The sequence below is a fragment of the Falco peregrinus genome, chromosome 6, assembly GCF_023634155.1.
Source record: "Falco peregrinus isolate bFalPer1 chromosome 6, bFalPer1.pri, whole genome shotgun sequence".
Lineage (NCBI taxonomy): Eukaryota > Metazoa > Chordata > Aves > Falconiformes > Falconidae > Falco > Falco peregrinus.
Genome location: NC_073726.1, coordinates 75,990,225 through 76,009,162, shown reverse-complemented (window position 1 = coordinate 76,009,162; position 18,938 = coordinate 75,990,225). Strand labels below are relative to the sequence as shown.

General features: G+C 37.3%; 2 protein-coding genes across 10 annotated transcripts in view; one reads left to right on the top strand and one right to left on the bottom strand.

Moving 5' to 3' along the window:
* The window catches only part of KRAS (KRAS proto-oncogene, GTPase), a 27,062-nt gene extending 11,029 nt beyond the window's left edge, over window positions 1–16,033 (top strand). For 3 of the 8 annotated variants that reach the window (XM_055807522.1, XM_055807524.1, XM_055807523.1), the window contains 2 exons: window positions 6,078–6,201; window positions 12,379–12,562. In XM_055807522.1, the coding sequence (XP_055663497.1) occupies window positions 6,078–6,197 (120 nt within the window). In that variant the 3' untranslated portion in view covers window positions 6,198–6,201; window positions 12,379–12,562. The other 5 variants (XM_055807528.1, XM_055807526.1, XM_055807525.1 and 2 more) reach the window with 3 other exon arrangements.
* ETFRF1 (electron transfer flavoprotein regulatory factor 1) lies at window positions 15,794–18,821 on the bottom strand. 2 transcript variants are annotated; one of them, XM_055807531.1, is made up of 3 exons: window positions 18,803–18,821; window positions 17,943–18,043; window positions 15,794–17,848 (listed from the first exon to the last, which is right to left on the bottom strand). In XM_055807531.1, the coding sequence occupies exons 2-3, from the start codon at window positions 17,985–17,987 to the stop codon at window positions 17,633–17,635; spliced, it is 261 nt and encodes an 86-aa protein (XP_055663506.1). In that variant the 5' UTR covers window positions 17,988–18,043; window positions 18,803–18,821; the 3' UTR covers window positions 15,794–17,632. The 2 variants fall into 2 exon arrangements, with proteins under 2 accessions (XP_055663506.1, XP_027646257.1); XM_027790456.2 differs by lacking the exon at window positions 18,803–18,821 and having other exon boundaries at window positions 17,943–18,494.
* Between the last annotated feature and the right edge of the window lie 117 nt (window positions 18,822–18,938).

Sequence of the window (18,938 nt, the reverse complement as noted above, 5' to 3'; positions counted from 1 at the left end):
CATTTAAGGGTAAGGACTTGGTATCAGTACAAATTAGATCAGGCCCGAGTGGCTGAATAACTTGTACTCTCTGCATAATCAGAAGTGTTATGTGCAAGTTATGAATCAGGAATTAGGTGTTGCAGAAGGAGGCTAATAAGAGCAGAATACTGCAATGTGAGTAACTGCTCAATGCAACTGCTGAACAGAATTCGGCTGCATCACTTGGCAGAATTTCCTCATAGACAGTAATAAGTTATTTTTGGATATAAGGAATGAATATTTTATTAGTGCAGATTTGCCACACCTACCCAGGTGTCTGACAATTTGAAACCTGGACTAAATGGTAAAACTTCACAGAGGACTCAAAGGAATGCTAACTTTGGCAATAGAGAAAGTCTGTGTTAGGTAGGGTTAAAAAACAAGAACGACACAACTTTTAATGGCTGGAAATAAATTAGGCCACAAGAGTGTTCTGAAGAATGTGGCATATGAGTGGACTGAATAATTACAGCATTCTTGTTTGGAAGGTCTTGTATTAGTGGCTGTCATTGAGATGTTAGGATAAAAATGGAAGAACTCTGATACTACATGTAAGGTTTGAAATAATAGAAGTTCTGTACTAACATCTAGATTTTACTGTGTTCAGCCTGTGTAATAGAGCGTCAGGCTTTGTTGAGGAAGTGCTCCTTTTGCGTAGCCGCTTCTAATAAAAGTATGTTGATATGATGGTGTATTTTCAAGATTTCTTCTCCCTACCCCACCTGCAGCTTACTCCTACAAGCAGCCCCATCATACCTAACCAACACAAAATCACGTGCTCAAAAATTAGCACTCCTGTCCAGTTTTATAATATTTGTTTACACAAAGTAGTATCTGCTTTTTTATCATTCAGATTTTAAGAGGTCAGCCAGAGGTTTGTACCTGTTTCAGAGGAAAATAGTTCAGTCATATATGAATTGTTATTCTATAATTTGACTGCTTTTATCTGTGACTTTGTATTTCTGGAGGTGCCAACTGAAATGTTACAGAAGGGATCTGACTGTTGGCTTTAGTTCTTCAAAACTGAGCTTTACACCCTCTACAGATGAGGGGTCCCTAAAGGTGTCTTTTGGATTTTAAAATAGACGCCCAATAGACTCTTGAGAATGTTGGCTTCTGTAAGTTGGAACCACTAGGTATGGTTGCTGATTCTTTTGCAGTCTGTTCATAACATGTTGTGTTATGAAACTGCTTAATAATATACTGTGTTAATAAAACATTTTTGAGAAGATGAAAGGGAATTGGTGGAAGAACCTGATCTTTAATTATAGTAAGATCATCTAAATATTTGTATATGTGTTTATGTGTGTATATATCTGTGTATACATGTGTTTACATATTATGATTTTTCATTCACCCTGTCATATATAAAAAATACACGCATATGCATATCTATATATACACCTTTCTCCAAAGTAACTTTTAAAATTAGGGGTTTCAAATAATTCTGCAAGCTTCACATGGCCCATAGACTATATTTTTATTGAGCAGAGTTCAGGCCTTGGCTAAATACATAAATAAATAATCTAGTTCTCTCTGGTTAAGTGCAGAACTTCCAAGTATGAACAGATGTAGCTGGTTGTCTGGTAACTTATGGAGTCTGTAGAAAGTGTGACATGAATATTTAAAAGTAGGAACCTTTTCCTTTCCTGTACGCACCTTCCTACCACACTGAAACATCAGAACTAATGCCCTATTGAAGGGGCCCCCACAATCTTCTTGCTTCAGCCCTTCCCTGTGCCTCACTTTTGCTGGAGCTCTAGGCTGAGTAAGGAAGTTTTCTGGGGAAGGAAACAGGGGAGATAGACTATTCCTTTCCATGTTGTCTGTTTTGATTGCCAAGACACTTTTTTTAATGACAATATTGTATACTTATTCAGAATGATCTCAGTTCCAACTAAGTCAGTTGTTAAGATTTTAGACAAGCAAAAATAAGTTGTTTTAGAAGTTAGTGTATTTGATTTTATTTGCTTCTGACTGGCAGTAAAGATGTAAACTTCAGCTTACTGCAAAAAGGTCATGTTTTAAGCCAAATCACTGTGTGAATTTTCATTCAAATAATTGAGTTCGTGGAACCTACAACTCGGGTACAATACTATAGAGTAGTAGTATTTTTTAATTAGACCACTGGCTGTAATGAATATAATGTACTTTATGAAATATAGTGATAGTCCTATTTCTAAATGTAAATGTGTCAATATTGGTGGTTTTCTAAGGCATGTGCACCACTTATTCTTGCAGAATCCTTATGCAAAAGGTTATGAATTTCTTAGATTCATTTTGATAGCTCTTTTCAGTTTTCTGTGTTTGACATAAACTTTAAATTCAAATCCTTCCCTGCCAACATGAGTGTATAGCTCCCAATATTATCGATAGTATCAATGAGAGATGAGGCAAACTTGATTTAGCCCACCAAAGCTGCATCCTAGTTAGGCCCCAAACTTGTGACAAAAGCAAGTTCAGAACCCGTGCCTGGTCTGAACTTCATTCCTACATCTCAGTTAAGGTTCACGAATAACTGATAACTTACAATTTGCTTGAATCAACTTGCCATTTTTTTAGGGATTTGTCATATCTGTTTAATGATATTATATGTGTTTCACTCCAAGCCAATTTTGATGTAGTTCATGTGTACAGGTTCCATTTTAAAACATTATTTTCAATTGGTTACAACTTTGTCAGACGTCACAATGTGGCTTGAGTTTTTTCATGTCACTTGTTTGCTGTAAGGTAAAACTTCCAAAAAAGCTTAGTCCCCCCTTTAGTGGGGAGAAAATGTTCTGATTATGTTGAAACAAGTTCTGGCATCCAGCCATGTGCTGAATGCCTCAGGGATGCTGAGGAAACAGGTTTGTTGTTTGCATAATGTACAGATAAATAGGTGCAGCAAAAATAGGATACATGTGCACTGTGGGTGAAATTCAGGTAGGGCTGATAGGTGTAATTCTGGCAGTTCCTTAACTTTGGAGTGATTACCTTTGTAACTTCAGTCATGATTTTGTGCAGTATGAATTTACTGCTGTATGTCTGGCATTTAACCATCATAAGATAATGACTTGGTCAGCTTTACATCCCCCTTCTCCCCACAGTGGTGGGTTCTGCATGTAGCTGAGTTGTAGTAACTGTTCCAAACACCTTCAAAGTATTACCTCTGTTATACAGAGGGCAAAAATTAGCCTTAACCTGTAAGCTAAATGTTACACAAGCCAGTAGATTTTTGCAGATTTATGTTTTCCAGTATTGGCTAAGCTGACTTTACTGCTATGAAGTTTTATTTTGGGAGTGTTTTTATGCAAGTGAGCATTCTTTCTGCTCATGTCCTCATGAATAACTTTTATTTTATTTGACTAACAGTTGGTTCTAGGGGACCAACTCTGATAGAGTGTATAAAGGTGGATATGGAACACTTTTGAGATGTGAAGGCTAGCTTTCATTAGTTTCCTTGAAGCACTATTTAAAGAACTGGAACATGTGAAAATTCCTGTTTGTACTTTGATCTGTATTTGAAATAATCTTTCTTTACACATAGTCATATTTAAAATCAAATGTTTGGCTCTCCTAGGAGTCAAAAGCATCTTGAAAACATTGCCTCAAGGTCATGGGTTCTTTGGGCTGTTTAGATTTGGAAGTTTTTAATATCTGCCAGAGGATATTTTTGCTTCCAGTTCTGACAGCTAAAAGAACTGGTTTAATCATATCTTAGATATATGGCCCATGCTCATTTAAGGAAAAAATACTGAAGAATCTTAAAAGAAATTGGTATTGAAATGACTTCTTAAGTTTCTAAGGCTGGCACCTGGCTCTGGCTCTTTAAAATGTCACCTTGTGCTAATGAAATTACCGAATATATTTCTGTACAGATTTTCTTTCAAAATAATTTCTCTCAACAGGATTTATAAAACTGTTCTTGGTGGTGGCAGTAGTAGCAATTTCTTCTCTCACTCTGTCTATGTCTCCCGCTCTCTGCATTGCTAAAGCAAATTACAGCTCATATTGGTGATGGGAAAGTTGGCAATAAACATTGACTGAAGAATTGTTATCTAATTATTAATGTGAAAGCTCCATAATCAAATGATGTATTTTTATTGCAAAACAGCAGGTTTGCAAAAAATGTTGATTCTTTTACAGCCTGTGCTTTGGCACATAGCAGCTGATCAGTGTTTACTGTTTCCTCTTCAGGAATAAACTTCCTTCCAGGACAACATGAAAGTATGAGCTTTACTTGGTTTTTGCTGCTTTTAATGGTTTTACATTTTTTTGGAAACTCCCAGACCTGGGATGTAAGACTTGTCTCCTTGTCAATACTTCACTACATTCTAACAGGGCACATCATATAGAAACAGAGAACTACAATCTAAGAAATCTAATTTCATGTTTAAATTCAAGTCGCTGTAGTTCAGAAGAACCCTCAGATAAGCAGCAGTACGTTAAGAATGAGTCTTCAATGTGATAACCTGTGGCACGGTTCATACAAAATGAACTGACGGTAAATGCTGGCTCTTTTTCTTATTAGGTACTTAATATGAAGATGAGTTGGAAAGATAATTTATGGGGAGTCTGCCGAAGAAAAGCCAGGCTGTGCATTGGGTTGTAATAAAGTTCTGAGGCTTAAACTGTTTTCCATGATCATCTGCCTGTTCTGGTTTTGTTTTCAAATACTCTGTTGATCTGATTGAGGGGACAAGTTATGAGATTGACAGTAAGGCAGAGGAGAGATTTGTGCTCTCCTTTAAAAGCTGCAACTAAATATTTTGCATCTTTTTAACAAGAACATTCTCACAGATTTATCTATGTTTTAAAGTTCATGCACAGATTTAATCAGTTTAAAATAACAGATACTATAACTTAAAGCTGGTGCTGTACCTCTGTCTTGTATTTGCTTAAAGATATCTTCAGTCCTCTTTATTTTTTTTTTTTAAATGCTTATGGTATCATCAGTCATATCCAATTGACCTAAACACAGCTGCAGAAAGGTAGGGTGTGAGACCAGAGAAGTAAAACATACAGTTCTGTGTCATCCCTGAAAGACTTGAAGAGCTCTCTTCAACCAGAGAAAAATCTGAGCAGCAGGATTTCACAGGCGTTTGCACTTAGTTGTTATTATGGGACCCTCATGGCTTCCCGAGTGTGGCCCAGAAAGAACAGATTAGCTGTGCCTTGTACCCTACATGGACCAAGCTCTTAAACGTAATAATAATGAACTTGTTGCTTTTTCTGCAGGGAAGAATTACTGTAATTATTTTTGAGAGGTATGCTGAAATACAGTATGCTTAAGGTGCTTCTTAAAAGCACTTTGCCATCACCCAAATATCCTTTTCCTAAATTTAATAGCATAGTGCTTGCTCTGGAAAGGAAGTAGCTTTACAAACAATATTGCCCAAAATTTAGTATTCTTAAAAGATTTTTTCTCTTTGTAACCTCTTAGGAAATTACCTGTTTAGACATTTTCTGTACTTTGTTAGTTTGCTCCACAGATTTCTACAAAGAAAGTACACTTCCTTATATAAAGAACAGAACACAAATGAGCTTACTTTTCTTTGCTTGTCCGAACAGTCAGGTTCTTACTTTGGCTAGGAAGTGGAAAATAAGTGACTAACTGCATGTGTTTGTAAGTACCCCACAGTTACCAATCTAATAAAGCTTTATGCCTGCTAAATACATCCATGCCCACAAAAATTAAAAGATTCAGTAACAGCGGTATTATTTTCAGTGCGATATTCAATGGAAGAAATATAATTCTTTTTTTTTTTTCTCCAAGTGTTACCTTGCACAGAAAAAAAAGGGGCTTGAACTGTGGATATTCACAATAATCGGTAATCAATAAATTCGTTGAGCGTGTGTCTTTTGCTTGCATTAAAAAGTATTTATCAAGCAGCAAATATGCAATCCCAGCACTTCAAATATATAAATGGAAATCCATATACTTCTCTCAAGTAAAGCTCATAATTTCAGTGGTTTTCTAGTTGTTTTTTTTTTTTTTTCCCCTGCCATGGGTGTTCCAATATGTCACAATTGTTAATGAAGCAGTTTTTAAGGAGTTGTGTTTTACAATGCAGAGAGTGGAGGATGCTTTTTATACATTGGTGAGAGAGATTCGACAGTACAGAGTGAAAAAAATCAGCAAAGAAGAAAAGACTCCAGGGTGTGTGCAAATTAAAAAATGCCTTTTAATGTAACAGGGTAAGTTTTGTAATGTAACAGGGTAAGTTTTACAAATCACTTGCAAAATAAAAATGATTGACAGTGTCTTGCAAATCAGATGTTTTATGGTTAATTGATGACATAATTTAAGATATAAAACCAATCAGATTTCAGTATAGTATTCCTGAATAATATTCCTAGCAAACACCCAGGTACTATGGATTTGCTTTGTTTCATGGGGTTTTGATAAATAGATTAACAAGAAATCTTTACTGCATATAAGCTCTCAACCTGTGAAATGGCGACCTAGTTTTAAGTGTGAAGAAGTTAGAGGAAAACGTTTTATTACAGATATATTGCAGATACTGTTGAAAGAAACAGTGATTGACTGTTCAGGTTGATTAACTGAGTGGAGAGAATTATAGTGTTTATAGTCCTTCTCAAATGCAGAAACAGGAGGTTCCTAGTGCAACAAAGTAGTATTTGGCTAGCAGCTGCATCCAGAGTATCTTATCTCAGGCCCTTCCTTATGCCATGCCACTTTCCCCTTGTTTTCCACTAGCTGAAAAAAATTTAGTTTCCAGAAGTACATTGATTTTCTTTTTTGTCAGCTATAATGCCATGAGGGATCCAGATTTGGACAAAATGGTAAGGTTTCACTTTGAGAGCATTTACAAGGGGTAGGGGGAAAGCAACAGTGAAATAAAACTGGGGGGGGGGGGGGGGTTGGGGAGCACCAATACCCAAATTCTCACAAAATTGGTTTTTATGCATATATTCCACTGTAAGGAGAAAAAAAAAAAAAAAAAGAGAAGGAAGAAGAAAGGTGATAGGGAAGAAGTGGTAATCTAATCTAAATCAGTGCTTTTTGGACAAACCATCAGACTAGCTCCTTGCATATATTACTATCCCATTAATTCTTTATCTCTTCCTGCAGCAGTGCAGAGAATGGGTTGTTACTCTTTATGTACTTGTCCAACAGGCGGGTGACCTGGAATTTCCCAATGTGTAAAAGAAAAACTGTTTGCTTTTCAAGGTGTTTTTTGACACTTCAGAACAGCTTGCATGGAAGTAGTGGAATTTGATTTGTATCCTAAAGAGACTGTCACAACTGTAGGAATACTCACTTCAGTAAGGGAGTTTTGCTTTTTCCAGGGGAGGGAGAAGAAATTTTGTTTCATATCAGTGTTTACTAGATCTGCTCAGGCCTATTATACTCTTAGCTTTTAAGCGATGAATGACTGCTCTGAGATGATTCTGTAGGTGTTTTCTTAGAAAAGATAAACTTTGTAATATTGTTTGTATCAAAGGTTTCCTTCTCAGGAAACTTGAAACTTTGGTTATGAAGCTCCCCAGTCCTGCATCCAAACAGCAATAAAATTGATGCCATCAAAATACCTTGGTTTTTTCTTCCTTAGATATCAAAAAAACAACTGATGGCACCTTGGCAAGATTACTTGTGATAAAAAAGCAATATGAACTAAATTGCTTAAGCCTACTTCCTGTAGCATTCTCAAAACCAGCTTTGCCATTTCTTACTGTCTTACTAACATAGGCATACCTTAAAGTAGAATTTCTTTTTGTATGCTGGGACTTTAAACATCCTGAATTCTGTCTGCTTTTCTTCCTGTGGACTTGAGGTTGGTGGGATTTTATCCCATACGTATGGGATAAAAAAAAATGACGTAAATAGGATGGTAGGAATTGTGGTTTTAATTATTTTTTTTTCCAGTGGAAGTAGCTCCTCAGATTTTAAGATTCTTTTTGGTAGTTCGTAGAACATGCTTTCTTACCACCAGCTTCCTAGGTTCTTTCTGCCTATGTCCAAGACAAATACGTTTTTTGGAGTTTGTGCATGGTTGGTTAGTTGTTTTGGTTTGTTTTTTTTTTTTTCCTCGGATAGGAGAAATCTCTTATGTCAGAAATGGATACTGTTAGGTTTTGGGGTTTTTTTGGTGTTTTTTTGTTCCCATACCCAATTTAGAAAATAGTTTTGGATACAAGACTCTAGAACTTCCAAGAGTCTGCTCAGTGGAGGAAACGTCTTTATACTCAGGTGAAATCTCTCATGGTATCGATAGCCATTTCAGCAACTTGGTGTTCAGGAGGTTAAGCTGGAGAGAGCATATTCCAAAATTATTGTGGTACAGCTGTACTTCAGTAGTGATTCTAGTGGAATGAGAAATCTGGCATTTAAAACAGTCTGGCTTGTATTGCTTTCCATTCAGTAAGATGATGTATATTATTTCAGTCTGATGCATAGTAGTTAGCTAAGGAGAGCAGCACCTAATGATGTGAGTCTCAGCTGGGATTTTAGACTTCAAAAAACCTCATTATAACACAGTTTGCAGTGATAGTACTTATTTTCCTTTATTGTTTGTGGATAATCACATTTGATGGTTGAGTGTGTTTTGCTACTACTTAGAATATTCAGTTTATCTTCTTGCTGCTGATGGAATGCTTTCTTAGTTCCATTAATCTTGTAAAAGGAAAACTTTGCCTAGATTACCATTAACTGCTGATGCTTCTCAAAAGGTTCATTCCTTTGGCTGTTGCACAGTAAGGCAGAAAGTCACATTTTTGCTGTTTGTAATTTCCAACTAGCAGGAAGAAAATTCTAAAACTCAGTGTAAAAATCCTCAAAAGATCTCTTTCTGGAAAGCGTTAAAGGTTTTTATAAAAAAAATGCTTACTATAACAAAAAGTTTCTCTAGGGCATAAATTAGACACCTAGATAATGTAATTCAGATTGATCTGGGTTAATAGTAAAAAGTTTGAATTACAGAAGTTACAGATTTGAATTAAGAAATTTCCAGTTTAAAACTGTAATTCAATGATTTTTCCACACTAGAGGTGTACAAATAATTTCTTTTCCTCATGACTGATACATGTGTATATTATATATTAAATATATATATATATTGAAAAAGACTCTCTTCTACAATCTAAAACTTGTTTAAGGGTCTACTTTGAGGGCTGGGGTGTTAAGGAATTTCCAGTTCCTTATGAATTTAGGGTTTCTTAGCCAGGTTACTTGCAAAGTTTTGTACATGCTTGCAGCCATGCATATCCAGACTTCTGTATGGTCATGGGACCATGTGGTGCTCCAAAGGTAAGTTGTAGCCAGGAGCAGGCTGTTTCTGTGGGAACAGTTTGATTTTTCTGTTCCCTTTGCCTTTAATAGTTGCCCTTTGGAAAAATGAGTGCTAGGAGCAAGCTCTGTCAATGCACCTTTATTGAGGCAGTGTGGTATAGTTCTGAGCGTGCACAGTGAATTTTGATTTTCTAAGCCTGAGCCTGGATTTACAGCACTCATTCAGTACATCTCACACTTCCCGCAAAGCTTGCACACAGTAACTCAATTGTTAGGGGGAGGAAGGTCAGCTGCATGCAGTCCCTTCTTACTGAAAGTAGGAACTAGAAAGGTTGACTGCCTTTGGTCTTACAGTATTGATGCCTCTAGGGAACTTCTGTAAACAGAGTATCTACTACTTACATTTAAAATTTAATGGACAGGCTGAAAAGTTAAAGACTGCAGTTTATCTTGAGTTCTCCAGTTCTAATTCACAAGTATTCTAAATGTAGTTCTGTATGTCATGTTACATTCATTACCGAAATTTAATGAGGAATTGTGGCACATTTCAGCCTTACTTGTGAAGTTGTGTGTTTGAAGGCCTATAACAGTCTCTGGATATTTCCACTTATTTTAAAACCAATGTAATGTGGGAGGGTTGCTTGTTTGAAGGCATCAATTGCAAATTTGTTTGTGTCTCATTTGAAGACACCACTGAAGGCCAATGACTGTCCTTGGTAACGAGTATTTATCTAGCGCATTAATGATGAGTGTGAAATACTGATAGGTAGTTTTGTAGGGACATGTGAATGGTCTGGAGAAGAATGTTGTGCAGAGGTTTTTCTTAGACCATTCTTGTGTTAGAAGAATGGAATTACTCTTCTGTCTTTTGTGATTGATTCTTAGTACTGTCCTCCTAGCTGGCTGGCTGAGATAGGAACTGCAATAGATACACTTTGAACCGTCACTACTTCTAGATTATTTCCTTACACGAACATTGCTGAATACTCACTTTGTGTGTTAATGCTGAAGTTTCAAGCAAAAGAGACAAGCTATATGTAAAATAATACCAAGCATTTCTAATTCTCAAGATTCATGGGGGATGTGACCTTTTCCAGAACTAAGGCTACTCTTCCATTAGGTATGCTACATCAATTTTATATTCATCAATCATATTTTAAAATGTAGAATAAGTTATTTGCAAGTGTATTTTGTGTATTATGAGACCTCGCAAAAGTGTGCTATTAGTACTGGGAGATAGGCAGCCAAGGACTTTGATCGAACATCAGTTGTTTGTAAATGTTTTGTGAAATTCAATGTGAAGGTTTTAAATAAATTTAGGTTATACTGGGAACATTACTTTATAAGTGAAGCTAATTAACACCTCACTGTTGTTTGAACTTGCCATATGAATTTTTATTGCTATTTGGTGTTTGACTGAAACAGTAATGAATTGGGTGATTTTTGGCTTGCGCTTTTTTGAGTTCACTTTCAGTTCTTTTACTGAAGTAGAACACAGGAGTAAACAGAGTGTTAATTTTTATTGGCAGCTTGAAGGCAAATTCTGCTGCTGATAAAGAGGTAGGAAGCTGTCTGCCAGTTGCAGAGCTAAATTTCTAGACCAGTTCTACAGTGGTGCAATTGGCTGCTGTGATACATAAACATTATACAACTATTTCTGGTCTATCTAAAAGATAATATAAGGGATAAGGCAGCGAAGAATAAAGATCATTTTTTATCTTAATGATTTTATAACTGTTGGTACTCAAATTATTAACTGTAGAGACTGACTGACAACATGGGTACTTGATTGGAGTTTGGAGCAACCTGAAAGCTAGGCAGTAAACTGTTTCACCTAAATAGGTTGTTACTTAGTGACATTGTAATTGATAATGGTTCATATCTGGCTTTTAAGATATTCTGGTCTCTTAATGAGAGTTAATTTTTAATTAATTAGTTAATTAACTGAAGTTAATTAATTAAGTTAATCTTAATGGGGTAATTCAGCTAGAATTACCTCCCACCCCCCCAAAAAACCTTCACCAAGAACCAAAAAGCAAAAAAACCCTGTTTAATGTGAAGAAACATTAGCTTTAGTGTTTGTATAGGTTAAGTGTTGGAGCTGTTAAGTGACTGTATGCGATACAGGACATAAATAATGTGTTCCATGTGTCTTTAACTGTGTAAGCTGAATAGAATTATTTATCAATTAATAACTTATCATTGGAATGGGGATTGATTTGATTTGCATATGTAAAGATTTATAAAACTAATGTGATTACTGGATCAGTGTGCTTGAAAAATGACCTGAATATGTAGATTAATCATAACTATGTCTTTGGTATTGAATTCCTGCTAGAAGTCTTTGTATTTACTTTTTAAGCCTGCATATAGATTAATAAGGCATAAACAAAGCTAGCTTATGCTTCACAACTTCATTCTGTGGTAATAGTATACATACTTAAATCTAAATGCATGGTATGTGTGCTTTTCTAGGTTGAGGTGGGACAACATGTGCACTCTTCTCCATCTCAAAGAGGGCAGTAGGCTAAATTACCACATTAATAATGGAATTAGACCTGTCTGTCAGCCTCTGAGCAGTAAGTCACCTGCAGGTGGCTGTGACCCCAGTTTGGGGAATGGCTGAGAGAGAAGGCAGGTGTTAGCTGTTGTTGGCATCAAAACAGCTCATTCAGGTGGTTGTTTCAGTGCTCCTTGGAACTCTGGAGAGGAATAGCTTGTAGCCAGGTTTAATTGTTCAAATGATGGCAGCCCACTCCCTGAAGCTACTCTCCTGCAGGCCCCTCTGCATGGTGATGCAGTCAGGCGTGTTCCTCTTATATGACTGGACACTGCAGTTCCCCCTCCACCTGAGTATGTTTTTCCCAGCACACCCATTCCCAAGAAACATGAATGCTCGAGAGGACTATTGCCCTGGCAATTCCTCCAACACACAGTCTACTTAAGGGGACATCATAAAAGCCTCAAAAAGAAGACAGTACAACTTCTTCTGGCAGGCAGCAAAACAGACTGCTCATTGAATACACTTCACCTGCTTAGGTCAGATGAAAACAAGCTCTACCTAAGTGGGCATCTGAGTCTGCTAATGTGATCTTAATGTGTGCATGTACGTATCTTTTCAGGGTGTTGATGATGCCTTCTATACATTAGTTCGAGAAATCAGAAAACACAAAGAGAAGATGAGCAAAGACGGTAAAAAGAAGAAAAAGAAGACAAAGACAAAGTGTATAATTATGTAAATACAATTTATCCTTATTCTTAAGAAGTACTTAAGTAATTTTTGTACATTACACTAAATTATTAGCATTTGTTTTAGCATTACTTTACTTTCTGCTTCATGATCCTCTTAGCTTTACCTGAATGCTTGTTTTAAATGACAGTGGAAACTTCATTCCTCTTAAAAGTGCCAGTATTCTATGACTGTTGGTTCTTGAACTAGCAATGCCTGTGAAGAAAAATAATAAAAAAAAAGAAGAAATGAAAAAAAAAACCAACAAAAAATCACACACAAAAACCTGAGAACTGTCTTTGGACTCTTCGGTGCATGCACAGTTGCTAACTTCCTATTTTTCTTACTGATTGTGAACTTCTGTTCTGTGTGCAAACCAAACAATGAAACGATGCTCTACACGTTCTAACATCCCCTTTAATTTTTTTGTTTTTAAATCTGGTTGGGAAAAAGGACTAGGTAGCAAAAGAGACTTTCATTTCAGCGTTTCTTTTATTCTAGACTGACTGCAATATAGAGAGACCAGAAGCCTTTATAGTCTTCCTGTAGATTTTGCTTCTAGGCATCTAGACTTGTAGCATTTCAGATCAACTTTAATGAATGTAAAGATAAAACTTTCACAAAAAAATTTTTCACCGCAATTTGTCACAGTCACTCCTTAAATACTCTATTTTTTCTATAAAAAAAGAAAAATTAAAAAAAGACAACAATGCACATCTGGCAATGGAAAAAGTAAAAGTTCTAATTAGGTTGATTTGCTATTATTAATGCATTGCTTTAAGACTTTCACTAACTTTTTGTGTCTGAAGACCAAGTGAAATCCTAGCTCTCCTGACCCCCAGTGGCAAATCTTTAAGTAGCTTTGTTCAGTAGATACGGGATTTCACCCTTAGTGTCTCTAGAAAATACTAGAAAGCCTTAACAGATGAGTTGATTCAAATTCTTAGGTTAATTCATACATGGATCCAGAATTTACCATAAGAATTAAATCAGAATGAATCTTAAATTATGTAGCAAAGTAAAACCATTCTTCCCTGCCCCCCACCCCCAAGAGTGGCATGAAATACTTCCAGATGCCCATTTTGTTCTAAGATAGGGGAGGAATTTTAAATTCTAGTAACATCAAATGAGTGAATGTTTGAGTTGAATTTAGCTGCTTCATGCAAATAATTTGGAAATCCACTATGCCATAAAAATGGTGTGGAAATTGCACAAACTGTAAGCATAGAATATGGTTTCCAGAGTCAATGTTGTTTGTGTGATGTTTGTGAAGTACTAGTTTTGTTGCACAGATTAAATGGTTGGTGAGTGGCATTCCAGTGTCTAGACCATCATGAAGCTAGACCAAGTTTTTAATGTATGTCTTTCTCTGTGATTAAGTTCTCTTGTGATTACCTCCTCCCCCCCCCCCCCCTTTTTTTTTTTATTGCAATTAATGCAGAATTTTGGCAGAAGCTTTTCATTTTTGGTACTGCAGTAGTCTAGTTATTCTGCAGTAAAGTAAGAGCCAGTAATTGCAGTGTTGCCAGTTCCTGTTACCTTGATGTAAATGTTACACTGTTTGATAGTTTCATTCAGGCTTGGGTTCCTGCAGGTACACTTCTTCATAGTACCTAACTCAGCTGCAGGGTAAAATGTGAAAATGTGACTCTGGTATACCCGAAAAAATAAAAACACAAGTCATTGAAGTAGGATAGTTCAGGACACTGGAAAGTTTGGAACCAGGGATAGCAGCACTGCCCTAACCCAAGGTATACCTAAACAGTTAGGTGGGAATTTTACACAGTACAATTTTCATATACCTGTGTAACTTGGTCCATTTATATGGTATCAAAGGTGCAGCTGCATGAGAAAAAGTATTCTTTTGAGTCTACAGGAAAAAAAACCCTATAGTGACTCTCATAGGTGGAGAGCTGCAAAGCTGGCAGGGGATGTATACTGTCTGGATTGCTGCGTGTTCTTTAATTTCAATGTGGCTGAGAGATGTAATGCCTTTCCCTGCCTGCGCCCCCTATTCCCCACTCTCCACCAAAACCCAGACCCCTTTTCCCTCCTTTCAGCTTCAATGTGAAATATAGATTATGAAATGTTCTGAAAAACAGTAATAGGAGAACCTAACATATCATAAGGACCAATAAGGAATAAGAACAGAATCTTAGGTTGCAAAACATTTACAGCTTCCAAGGCTAAAACATTTTGGAGTCAGTTAAGTTATTTGCACATTTTAGACACTCTTGATTATATATGAAGAACGTAGCAAAAGTGGGTAGTATACCTTGAGTTAATGGAAGTAATCTTAAGATTACTTTTTTTTATAACTGAGTCACACTGCATGTAAAATTAGGGCTGGTCTAAAATTCTTACGTTCATTTAACTAAAAAATGTTAGGAGAAATTTTAGCTGAAATGTTTTAATCATCAAATGTGGATTTATATAGCTGTACTATAAAGCTATATATAAAATAGTTCAGTATTTTTAGTAAATGTGGTCTATAGCTGTCAATTGGGTTAAATTAGTACAAAATCTATTTAGATTAGCCCTTAATTTACTTTTAAAAAAAACAAACAAACACAAAATGACCAACAAAAAACACATCCTTGCCACTGTTGTGCAGTTTTGTCTTAGTATTTGTTGAGATTTGGTGAAGCATGTTGGATTGCAGCTTGCACAAGTTGATCTCATAATTATTCTGTCTTTCCCTATTTGAAATGCTTTCAAAGAACATACCTGGATGCTATCTCTGATAGCAACTACTAAATGAACATGTGAATCACTTACCATGTTAATACATTAAATTGCCATGCGTCAGGGAGTAACACCTTCTTACAGTAGCTTTATGTAACTCTGGTAAACAACTTTATCATTGGTTTTCTCAAAACTGAAATTGTTTTGACTAGTCTCATTGCCCTAAAATTTTTGCTAAGTTAAAAAAAGTTTCACTATAGATTTTGTTACAGTAACAGGATCTCTGTAATGACTAAATACTGACACACAATCTTCTGCTCTTGTCTATGTTATAAAGCAATACAAATACAATTATTACCTTCAAAAACCATCAAACTGTAAATTAATCATATTGTCTCAAGTTTACATAAAGCTACATAGATGGTAAATCTTTCCTAACATTTCTTTATTCCACTGTCCTGTGTTTTCATGTTGAAAATACTTCTGCTTTTTCCTCTTGAGTGCCAACTTCTTACTAGAATGACTTCTTAATGTAATATGTTTACCTGGAATGTATTTTAACTATTTTTGTATAGTGTAAACTGAAACATGCACATTTTGTACATTGTGCTTTATTTGATGTGGAACATATGCAGTGTGATCCAGTTTTTCCATCATTTGGTTGTGTGACCTAGGAATGTTGGTCATACCGGACATTAAGTTAAAAAAAAAAAAAAAAAGAAAAAAAAAAAAGACCACTGTTTGTTTTAAATTTTTTAATGTTTTTAGGAGTATGTGCTGTGAGGTGATCTGGAATTTGTCATTTTTTTGTCAAACTGTACTGCTCCTATTTATTGTAATGTAATAAAAAATAGTTATTGTGAGTTGCTGTCCCAGTTTCCTTTTTCTGTCCCAGGAATTTGTGCCTCATCTCTGTAACAGAGTAATTGCACATTTGGCAGTTGTTCTGTTTATTTTTGGTACTTCTCCCCGTCACAAAGCTGTTGTCCTTGCCCATTGGGGTTCCCTTCCCCTGAGACTGGGTGCTGTGCTTTGACAAAGTACCGATCCGCCTGCTTTGGTCTGTGCTGCTGTCACGTTCTGCGCTCTGCGATGAGCAGAGCCTTCCTCAGGTAGATTGCATTTCTTGTTCACTGGTGTGTGCTGCTCAGGCTGTACAGTCTTCAGTCATGCCCCAGAGACCTTGCTTTCTTAAGACTTAACAGCAGACATGATTTGAATTGGTCTACAAGTTTAAAATACTCTGAATAGCTGTCTGATATTCATTCCCAGGTACACATTTTTCTTCTATCAAATGCCTTCCATGGACTTACAGAAAACATGGAAGACATTCTTTATTACTGAGTGTGTCCCATGAGGAAAAAAGCATGAAACTGCTGCTGTTCTATAAAGTTACACTTTGGCCCTTTGTTACCATGTCTGGATAATCTTTTATCAGTTGTTGAGAAGGGCAGGTTAAACTTTGTACGTAGAGGTATTAATTTAGAACAGGTTTAACTGCAATACACTGTAGAGGAGTTTGGTTGATGTGGAAGGACTTTCTATATGTCCCTGCGGTGCAGAAAACTGAAGCACATAGATTTCATTGCAACATACCATACAGTCGAATTTGCCATTATTTTTTAATTCTGTTCTAGATTTTGTTTGAAGACTTGCTACTGCCAACAGTTCTACCGCAGTGATTGCTTAGCTATATTTCAGAAGAAAACCAATGTTTTATCTCGTGTCATTTAGTTCTTGGGGGGGGGAAGGGGGGTGGAAACACCAACCAACCTGATTATGCAACAGAATATCAGTTCTGGCACAAGTTTGGGCTAGTCAAGCCAAGGTCTACTGGTAGCCATGGAGCAAGCATCCACGATCAAACTTTTCTTTCTGGGGAAAAGGATCAAGTTTTGTATTCCTGCTACAGCAGTTACACAGCATCAGACGTCAGCAGTAGCAGGGATTCAGGGTGTAAGTGCTTCAACCACTGCTGTTCAAATTGATTGCTTCAGCACCTGTGCCAGCCTGCAGATGTGAATCTGGCACACCAAGTAGTTAAAATTTTTAAGAATTTACTTTTCTTTGAGAACATGCTCATTTTCAGTGGAAGTGAATTGTTGAAGGGGGAAGACTTTTGAAGTCAGATTAATCCTCTAAGTGTAGCACCTTGAATTGGCATTCCAGTGCACAGCTATTGGGTAAGAGGAGCTCTGTTCAACATGTGAATCAAAGTGAAACGGAACAGAATCATGTTACCACTACTTCCTGCAAAATTGTTTCATATATGTAAGAAAAACCTATTGCCCATACAATACAACCCCCAAATCCTTCAGGCGACTACTTAAAGGGAAGCAAAGTCCTAACCTGTATTTTAGATGGGTTGGAAGGATTTAGATTTCATTTCTTTTGTGGTTACAGCTCTTTTATTGTTTATTTTTATGGATTTATATAGTTACATGCAAAGTCATTGGCACCAGTTACTGATTGTCATCACTGTAGTAGCGCTGTTTCAGAGCTCTGTATTTTCTGAGAAAGTACAAAGCCTCCAACTCTTTCATAACAAATTCTCCTCGTGCAATCAGTTCCTTAATTTTTTCAGGATCTTTCACATCTTTGTTTTTTAGAAAAGCTGCTTTCAAACGGCTTCTAAAGTAGTCTGCTCCTTTGGGATACTCCCTTCCAAGGTACAGCAGCTTGAAGAAAAAAAAAATGTTTTAAATAAATTGAGTGCATGGTGAAAGGGTTTTGTCTGGTTAAGGGAAGTGCTTGTGGCATTTAAGAACTTACATTTTTGTATAGATTCAGCACTTCACCTCTTAAAGAATTGGCCATTCTCACATTTCAATGAATTCTTTATTCTCCTCTGCTACACTTTTTTTTTTTTTAACCTGAAGAATAATGTTCGATATTAGCCTTCCATGGGAGTCTGTAAATCCCAGCCTCATCCTCCACAGAAACTGCACGATTTCTAACTGAGCACTGTTCTGGTTCCACTCTCTGCCTCTCCTGGTTTTGGCTCCGTTTGTTTCCCTTTAGCTTCTTTCTCTTCTCCCGTTCCATCCGTCCTCACCTCTAACAGAAAACCAGAAACACCCAAGAACTTTCACTGCTGCAACACCCGTTTATCCCTGTGCTGCTCCTCTGCGCTTTCTACACGCTCAGTTTTGTACGTGCTGGCCTGGCACCTTCGTTATCTCTGGTCTGCTAAAGAAACATTTATATACATAAATGTATATATGCATACAGTGCTAAATACATATATATAAATAAGACCAGGAATCCCTGAAAATTTTGCGTTCATAAATCTTCCTTTTTAAATATCGTTTAAACGTATTATGAACTGGGGCCCGCACACAGCGGCAGAACGTAACGTTAAAAAAAAAAAAAAGAAAAAAAGAAAAAAAGAAAAAACAACGTTAGTACCGAAGAAGTAGGCCGGTTTTTATCTGACCAACGGCAGCTGGGGCGGAGCACAGTCGGCCCTCCTGGCACTGCGGGACGGGGGGGGCCGCCGCCGTCACCCCCTCCCCTTGCCTTGCCTGGGGGGGCTGGTGCCCGGTGCCCGCCACCCTGCCCGGTGCCGCCGGCGCCCGCTCGTACCGAACCCCGCACCCCCCGGCCGGGGCCCGAGAAGGTCAGTGTCTCACCAGCTCCCCGCCGCGTCGTAAACCCCGCTGGCGCCGCTTTACGGCAAAGCCGTAAACGGGAGGCACCGCCCTTCTGCTGGCCGGCCGGGGGCGGGCGGCAGCGCGGCGGCGCCGAGGGGCGGAGCGGGGCCGTGGG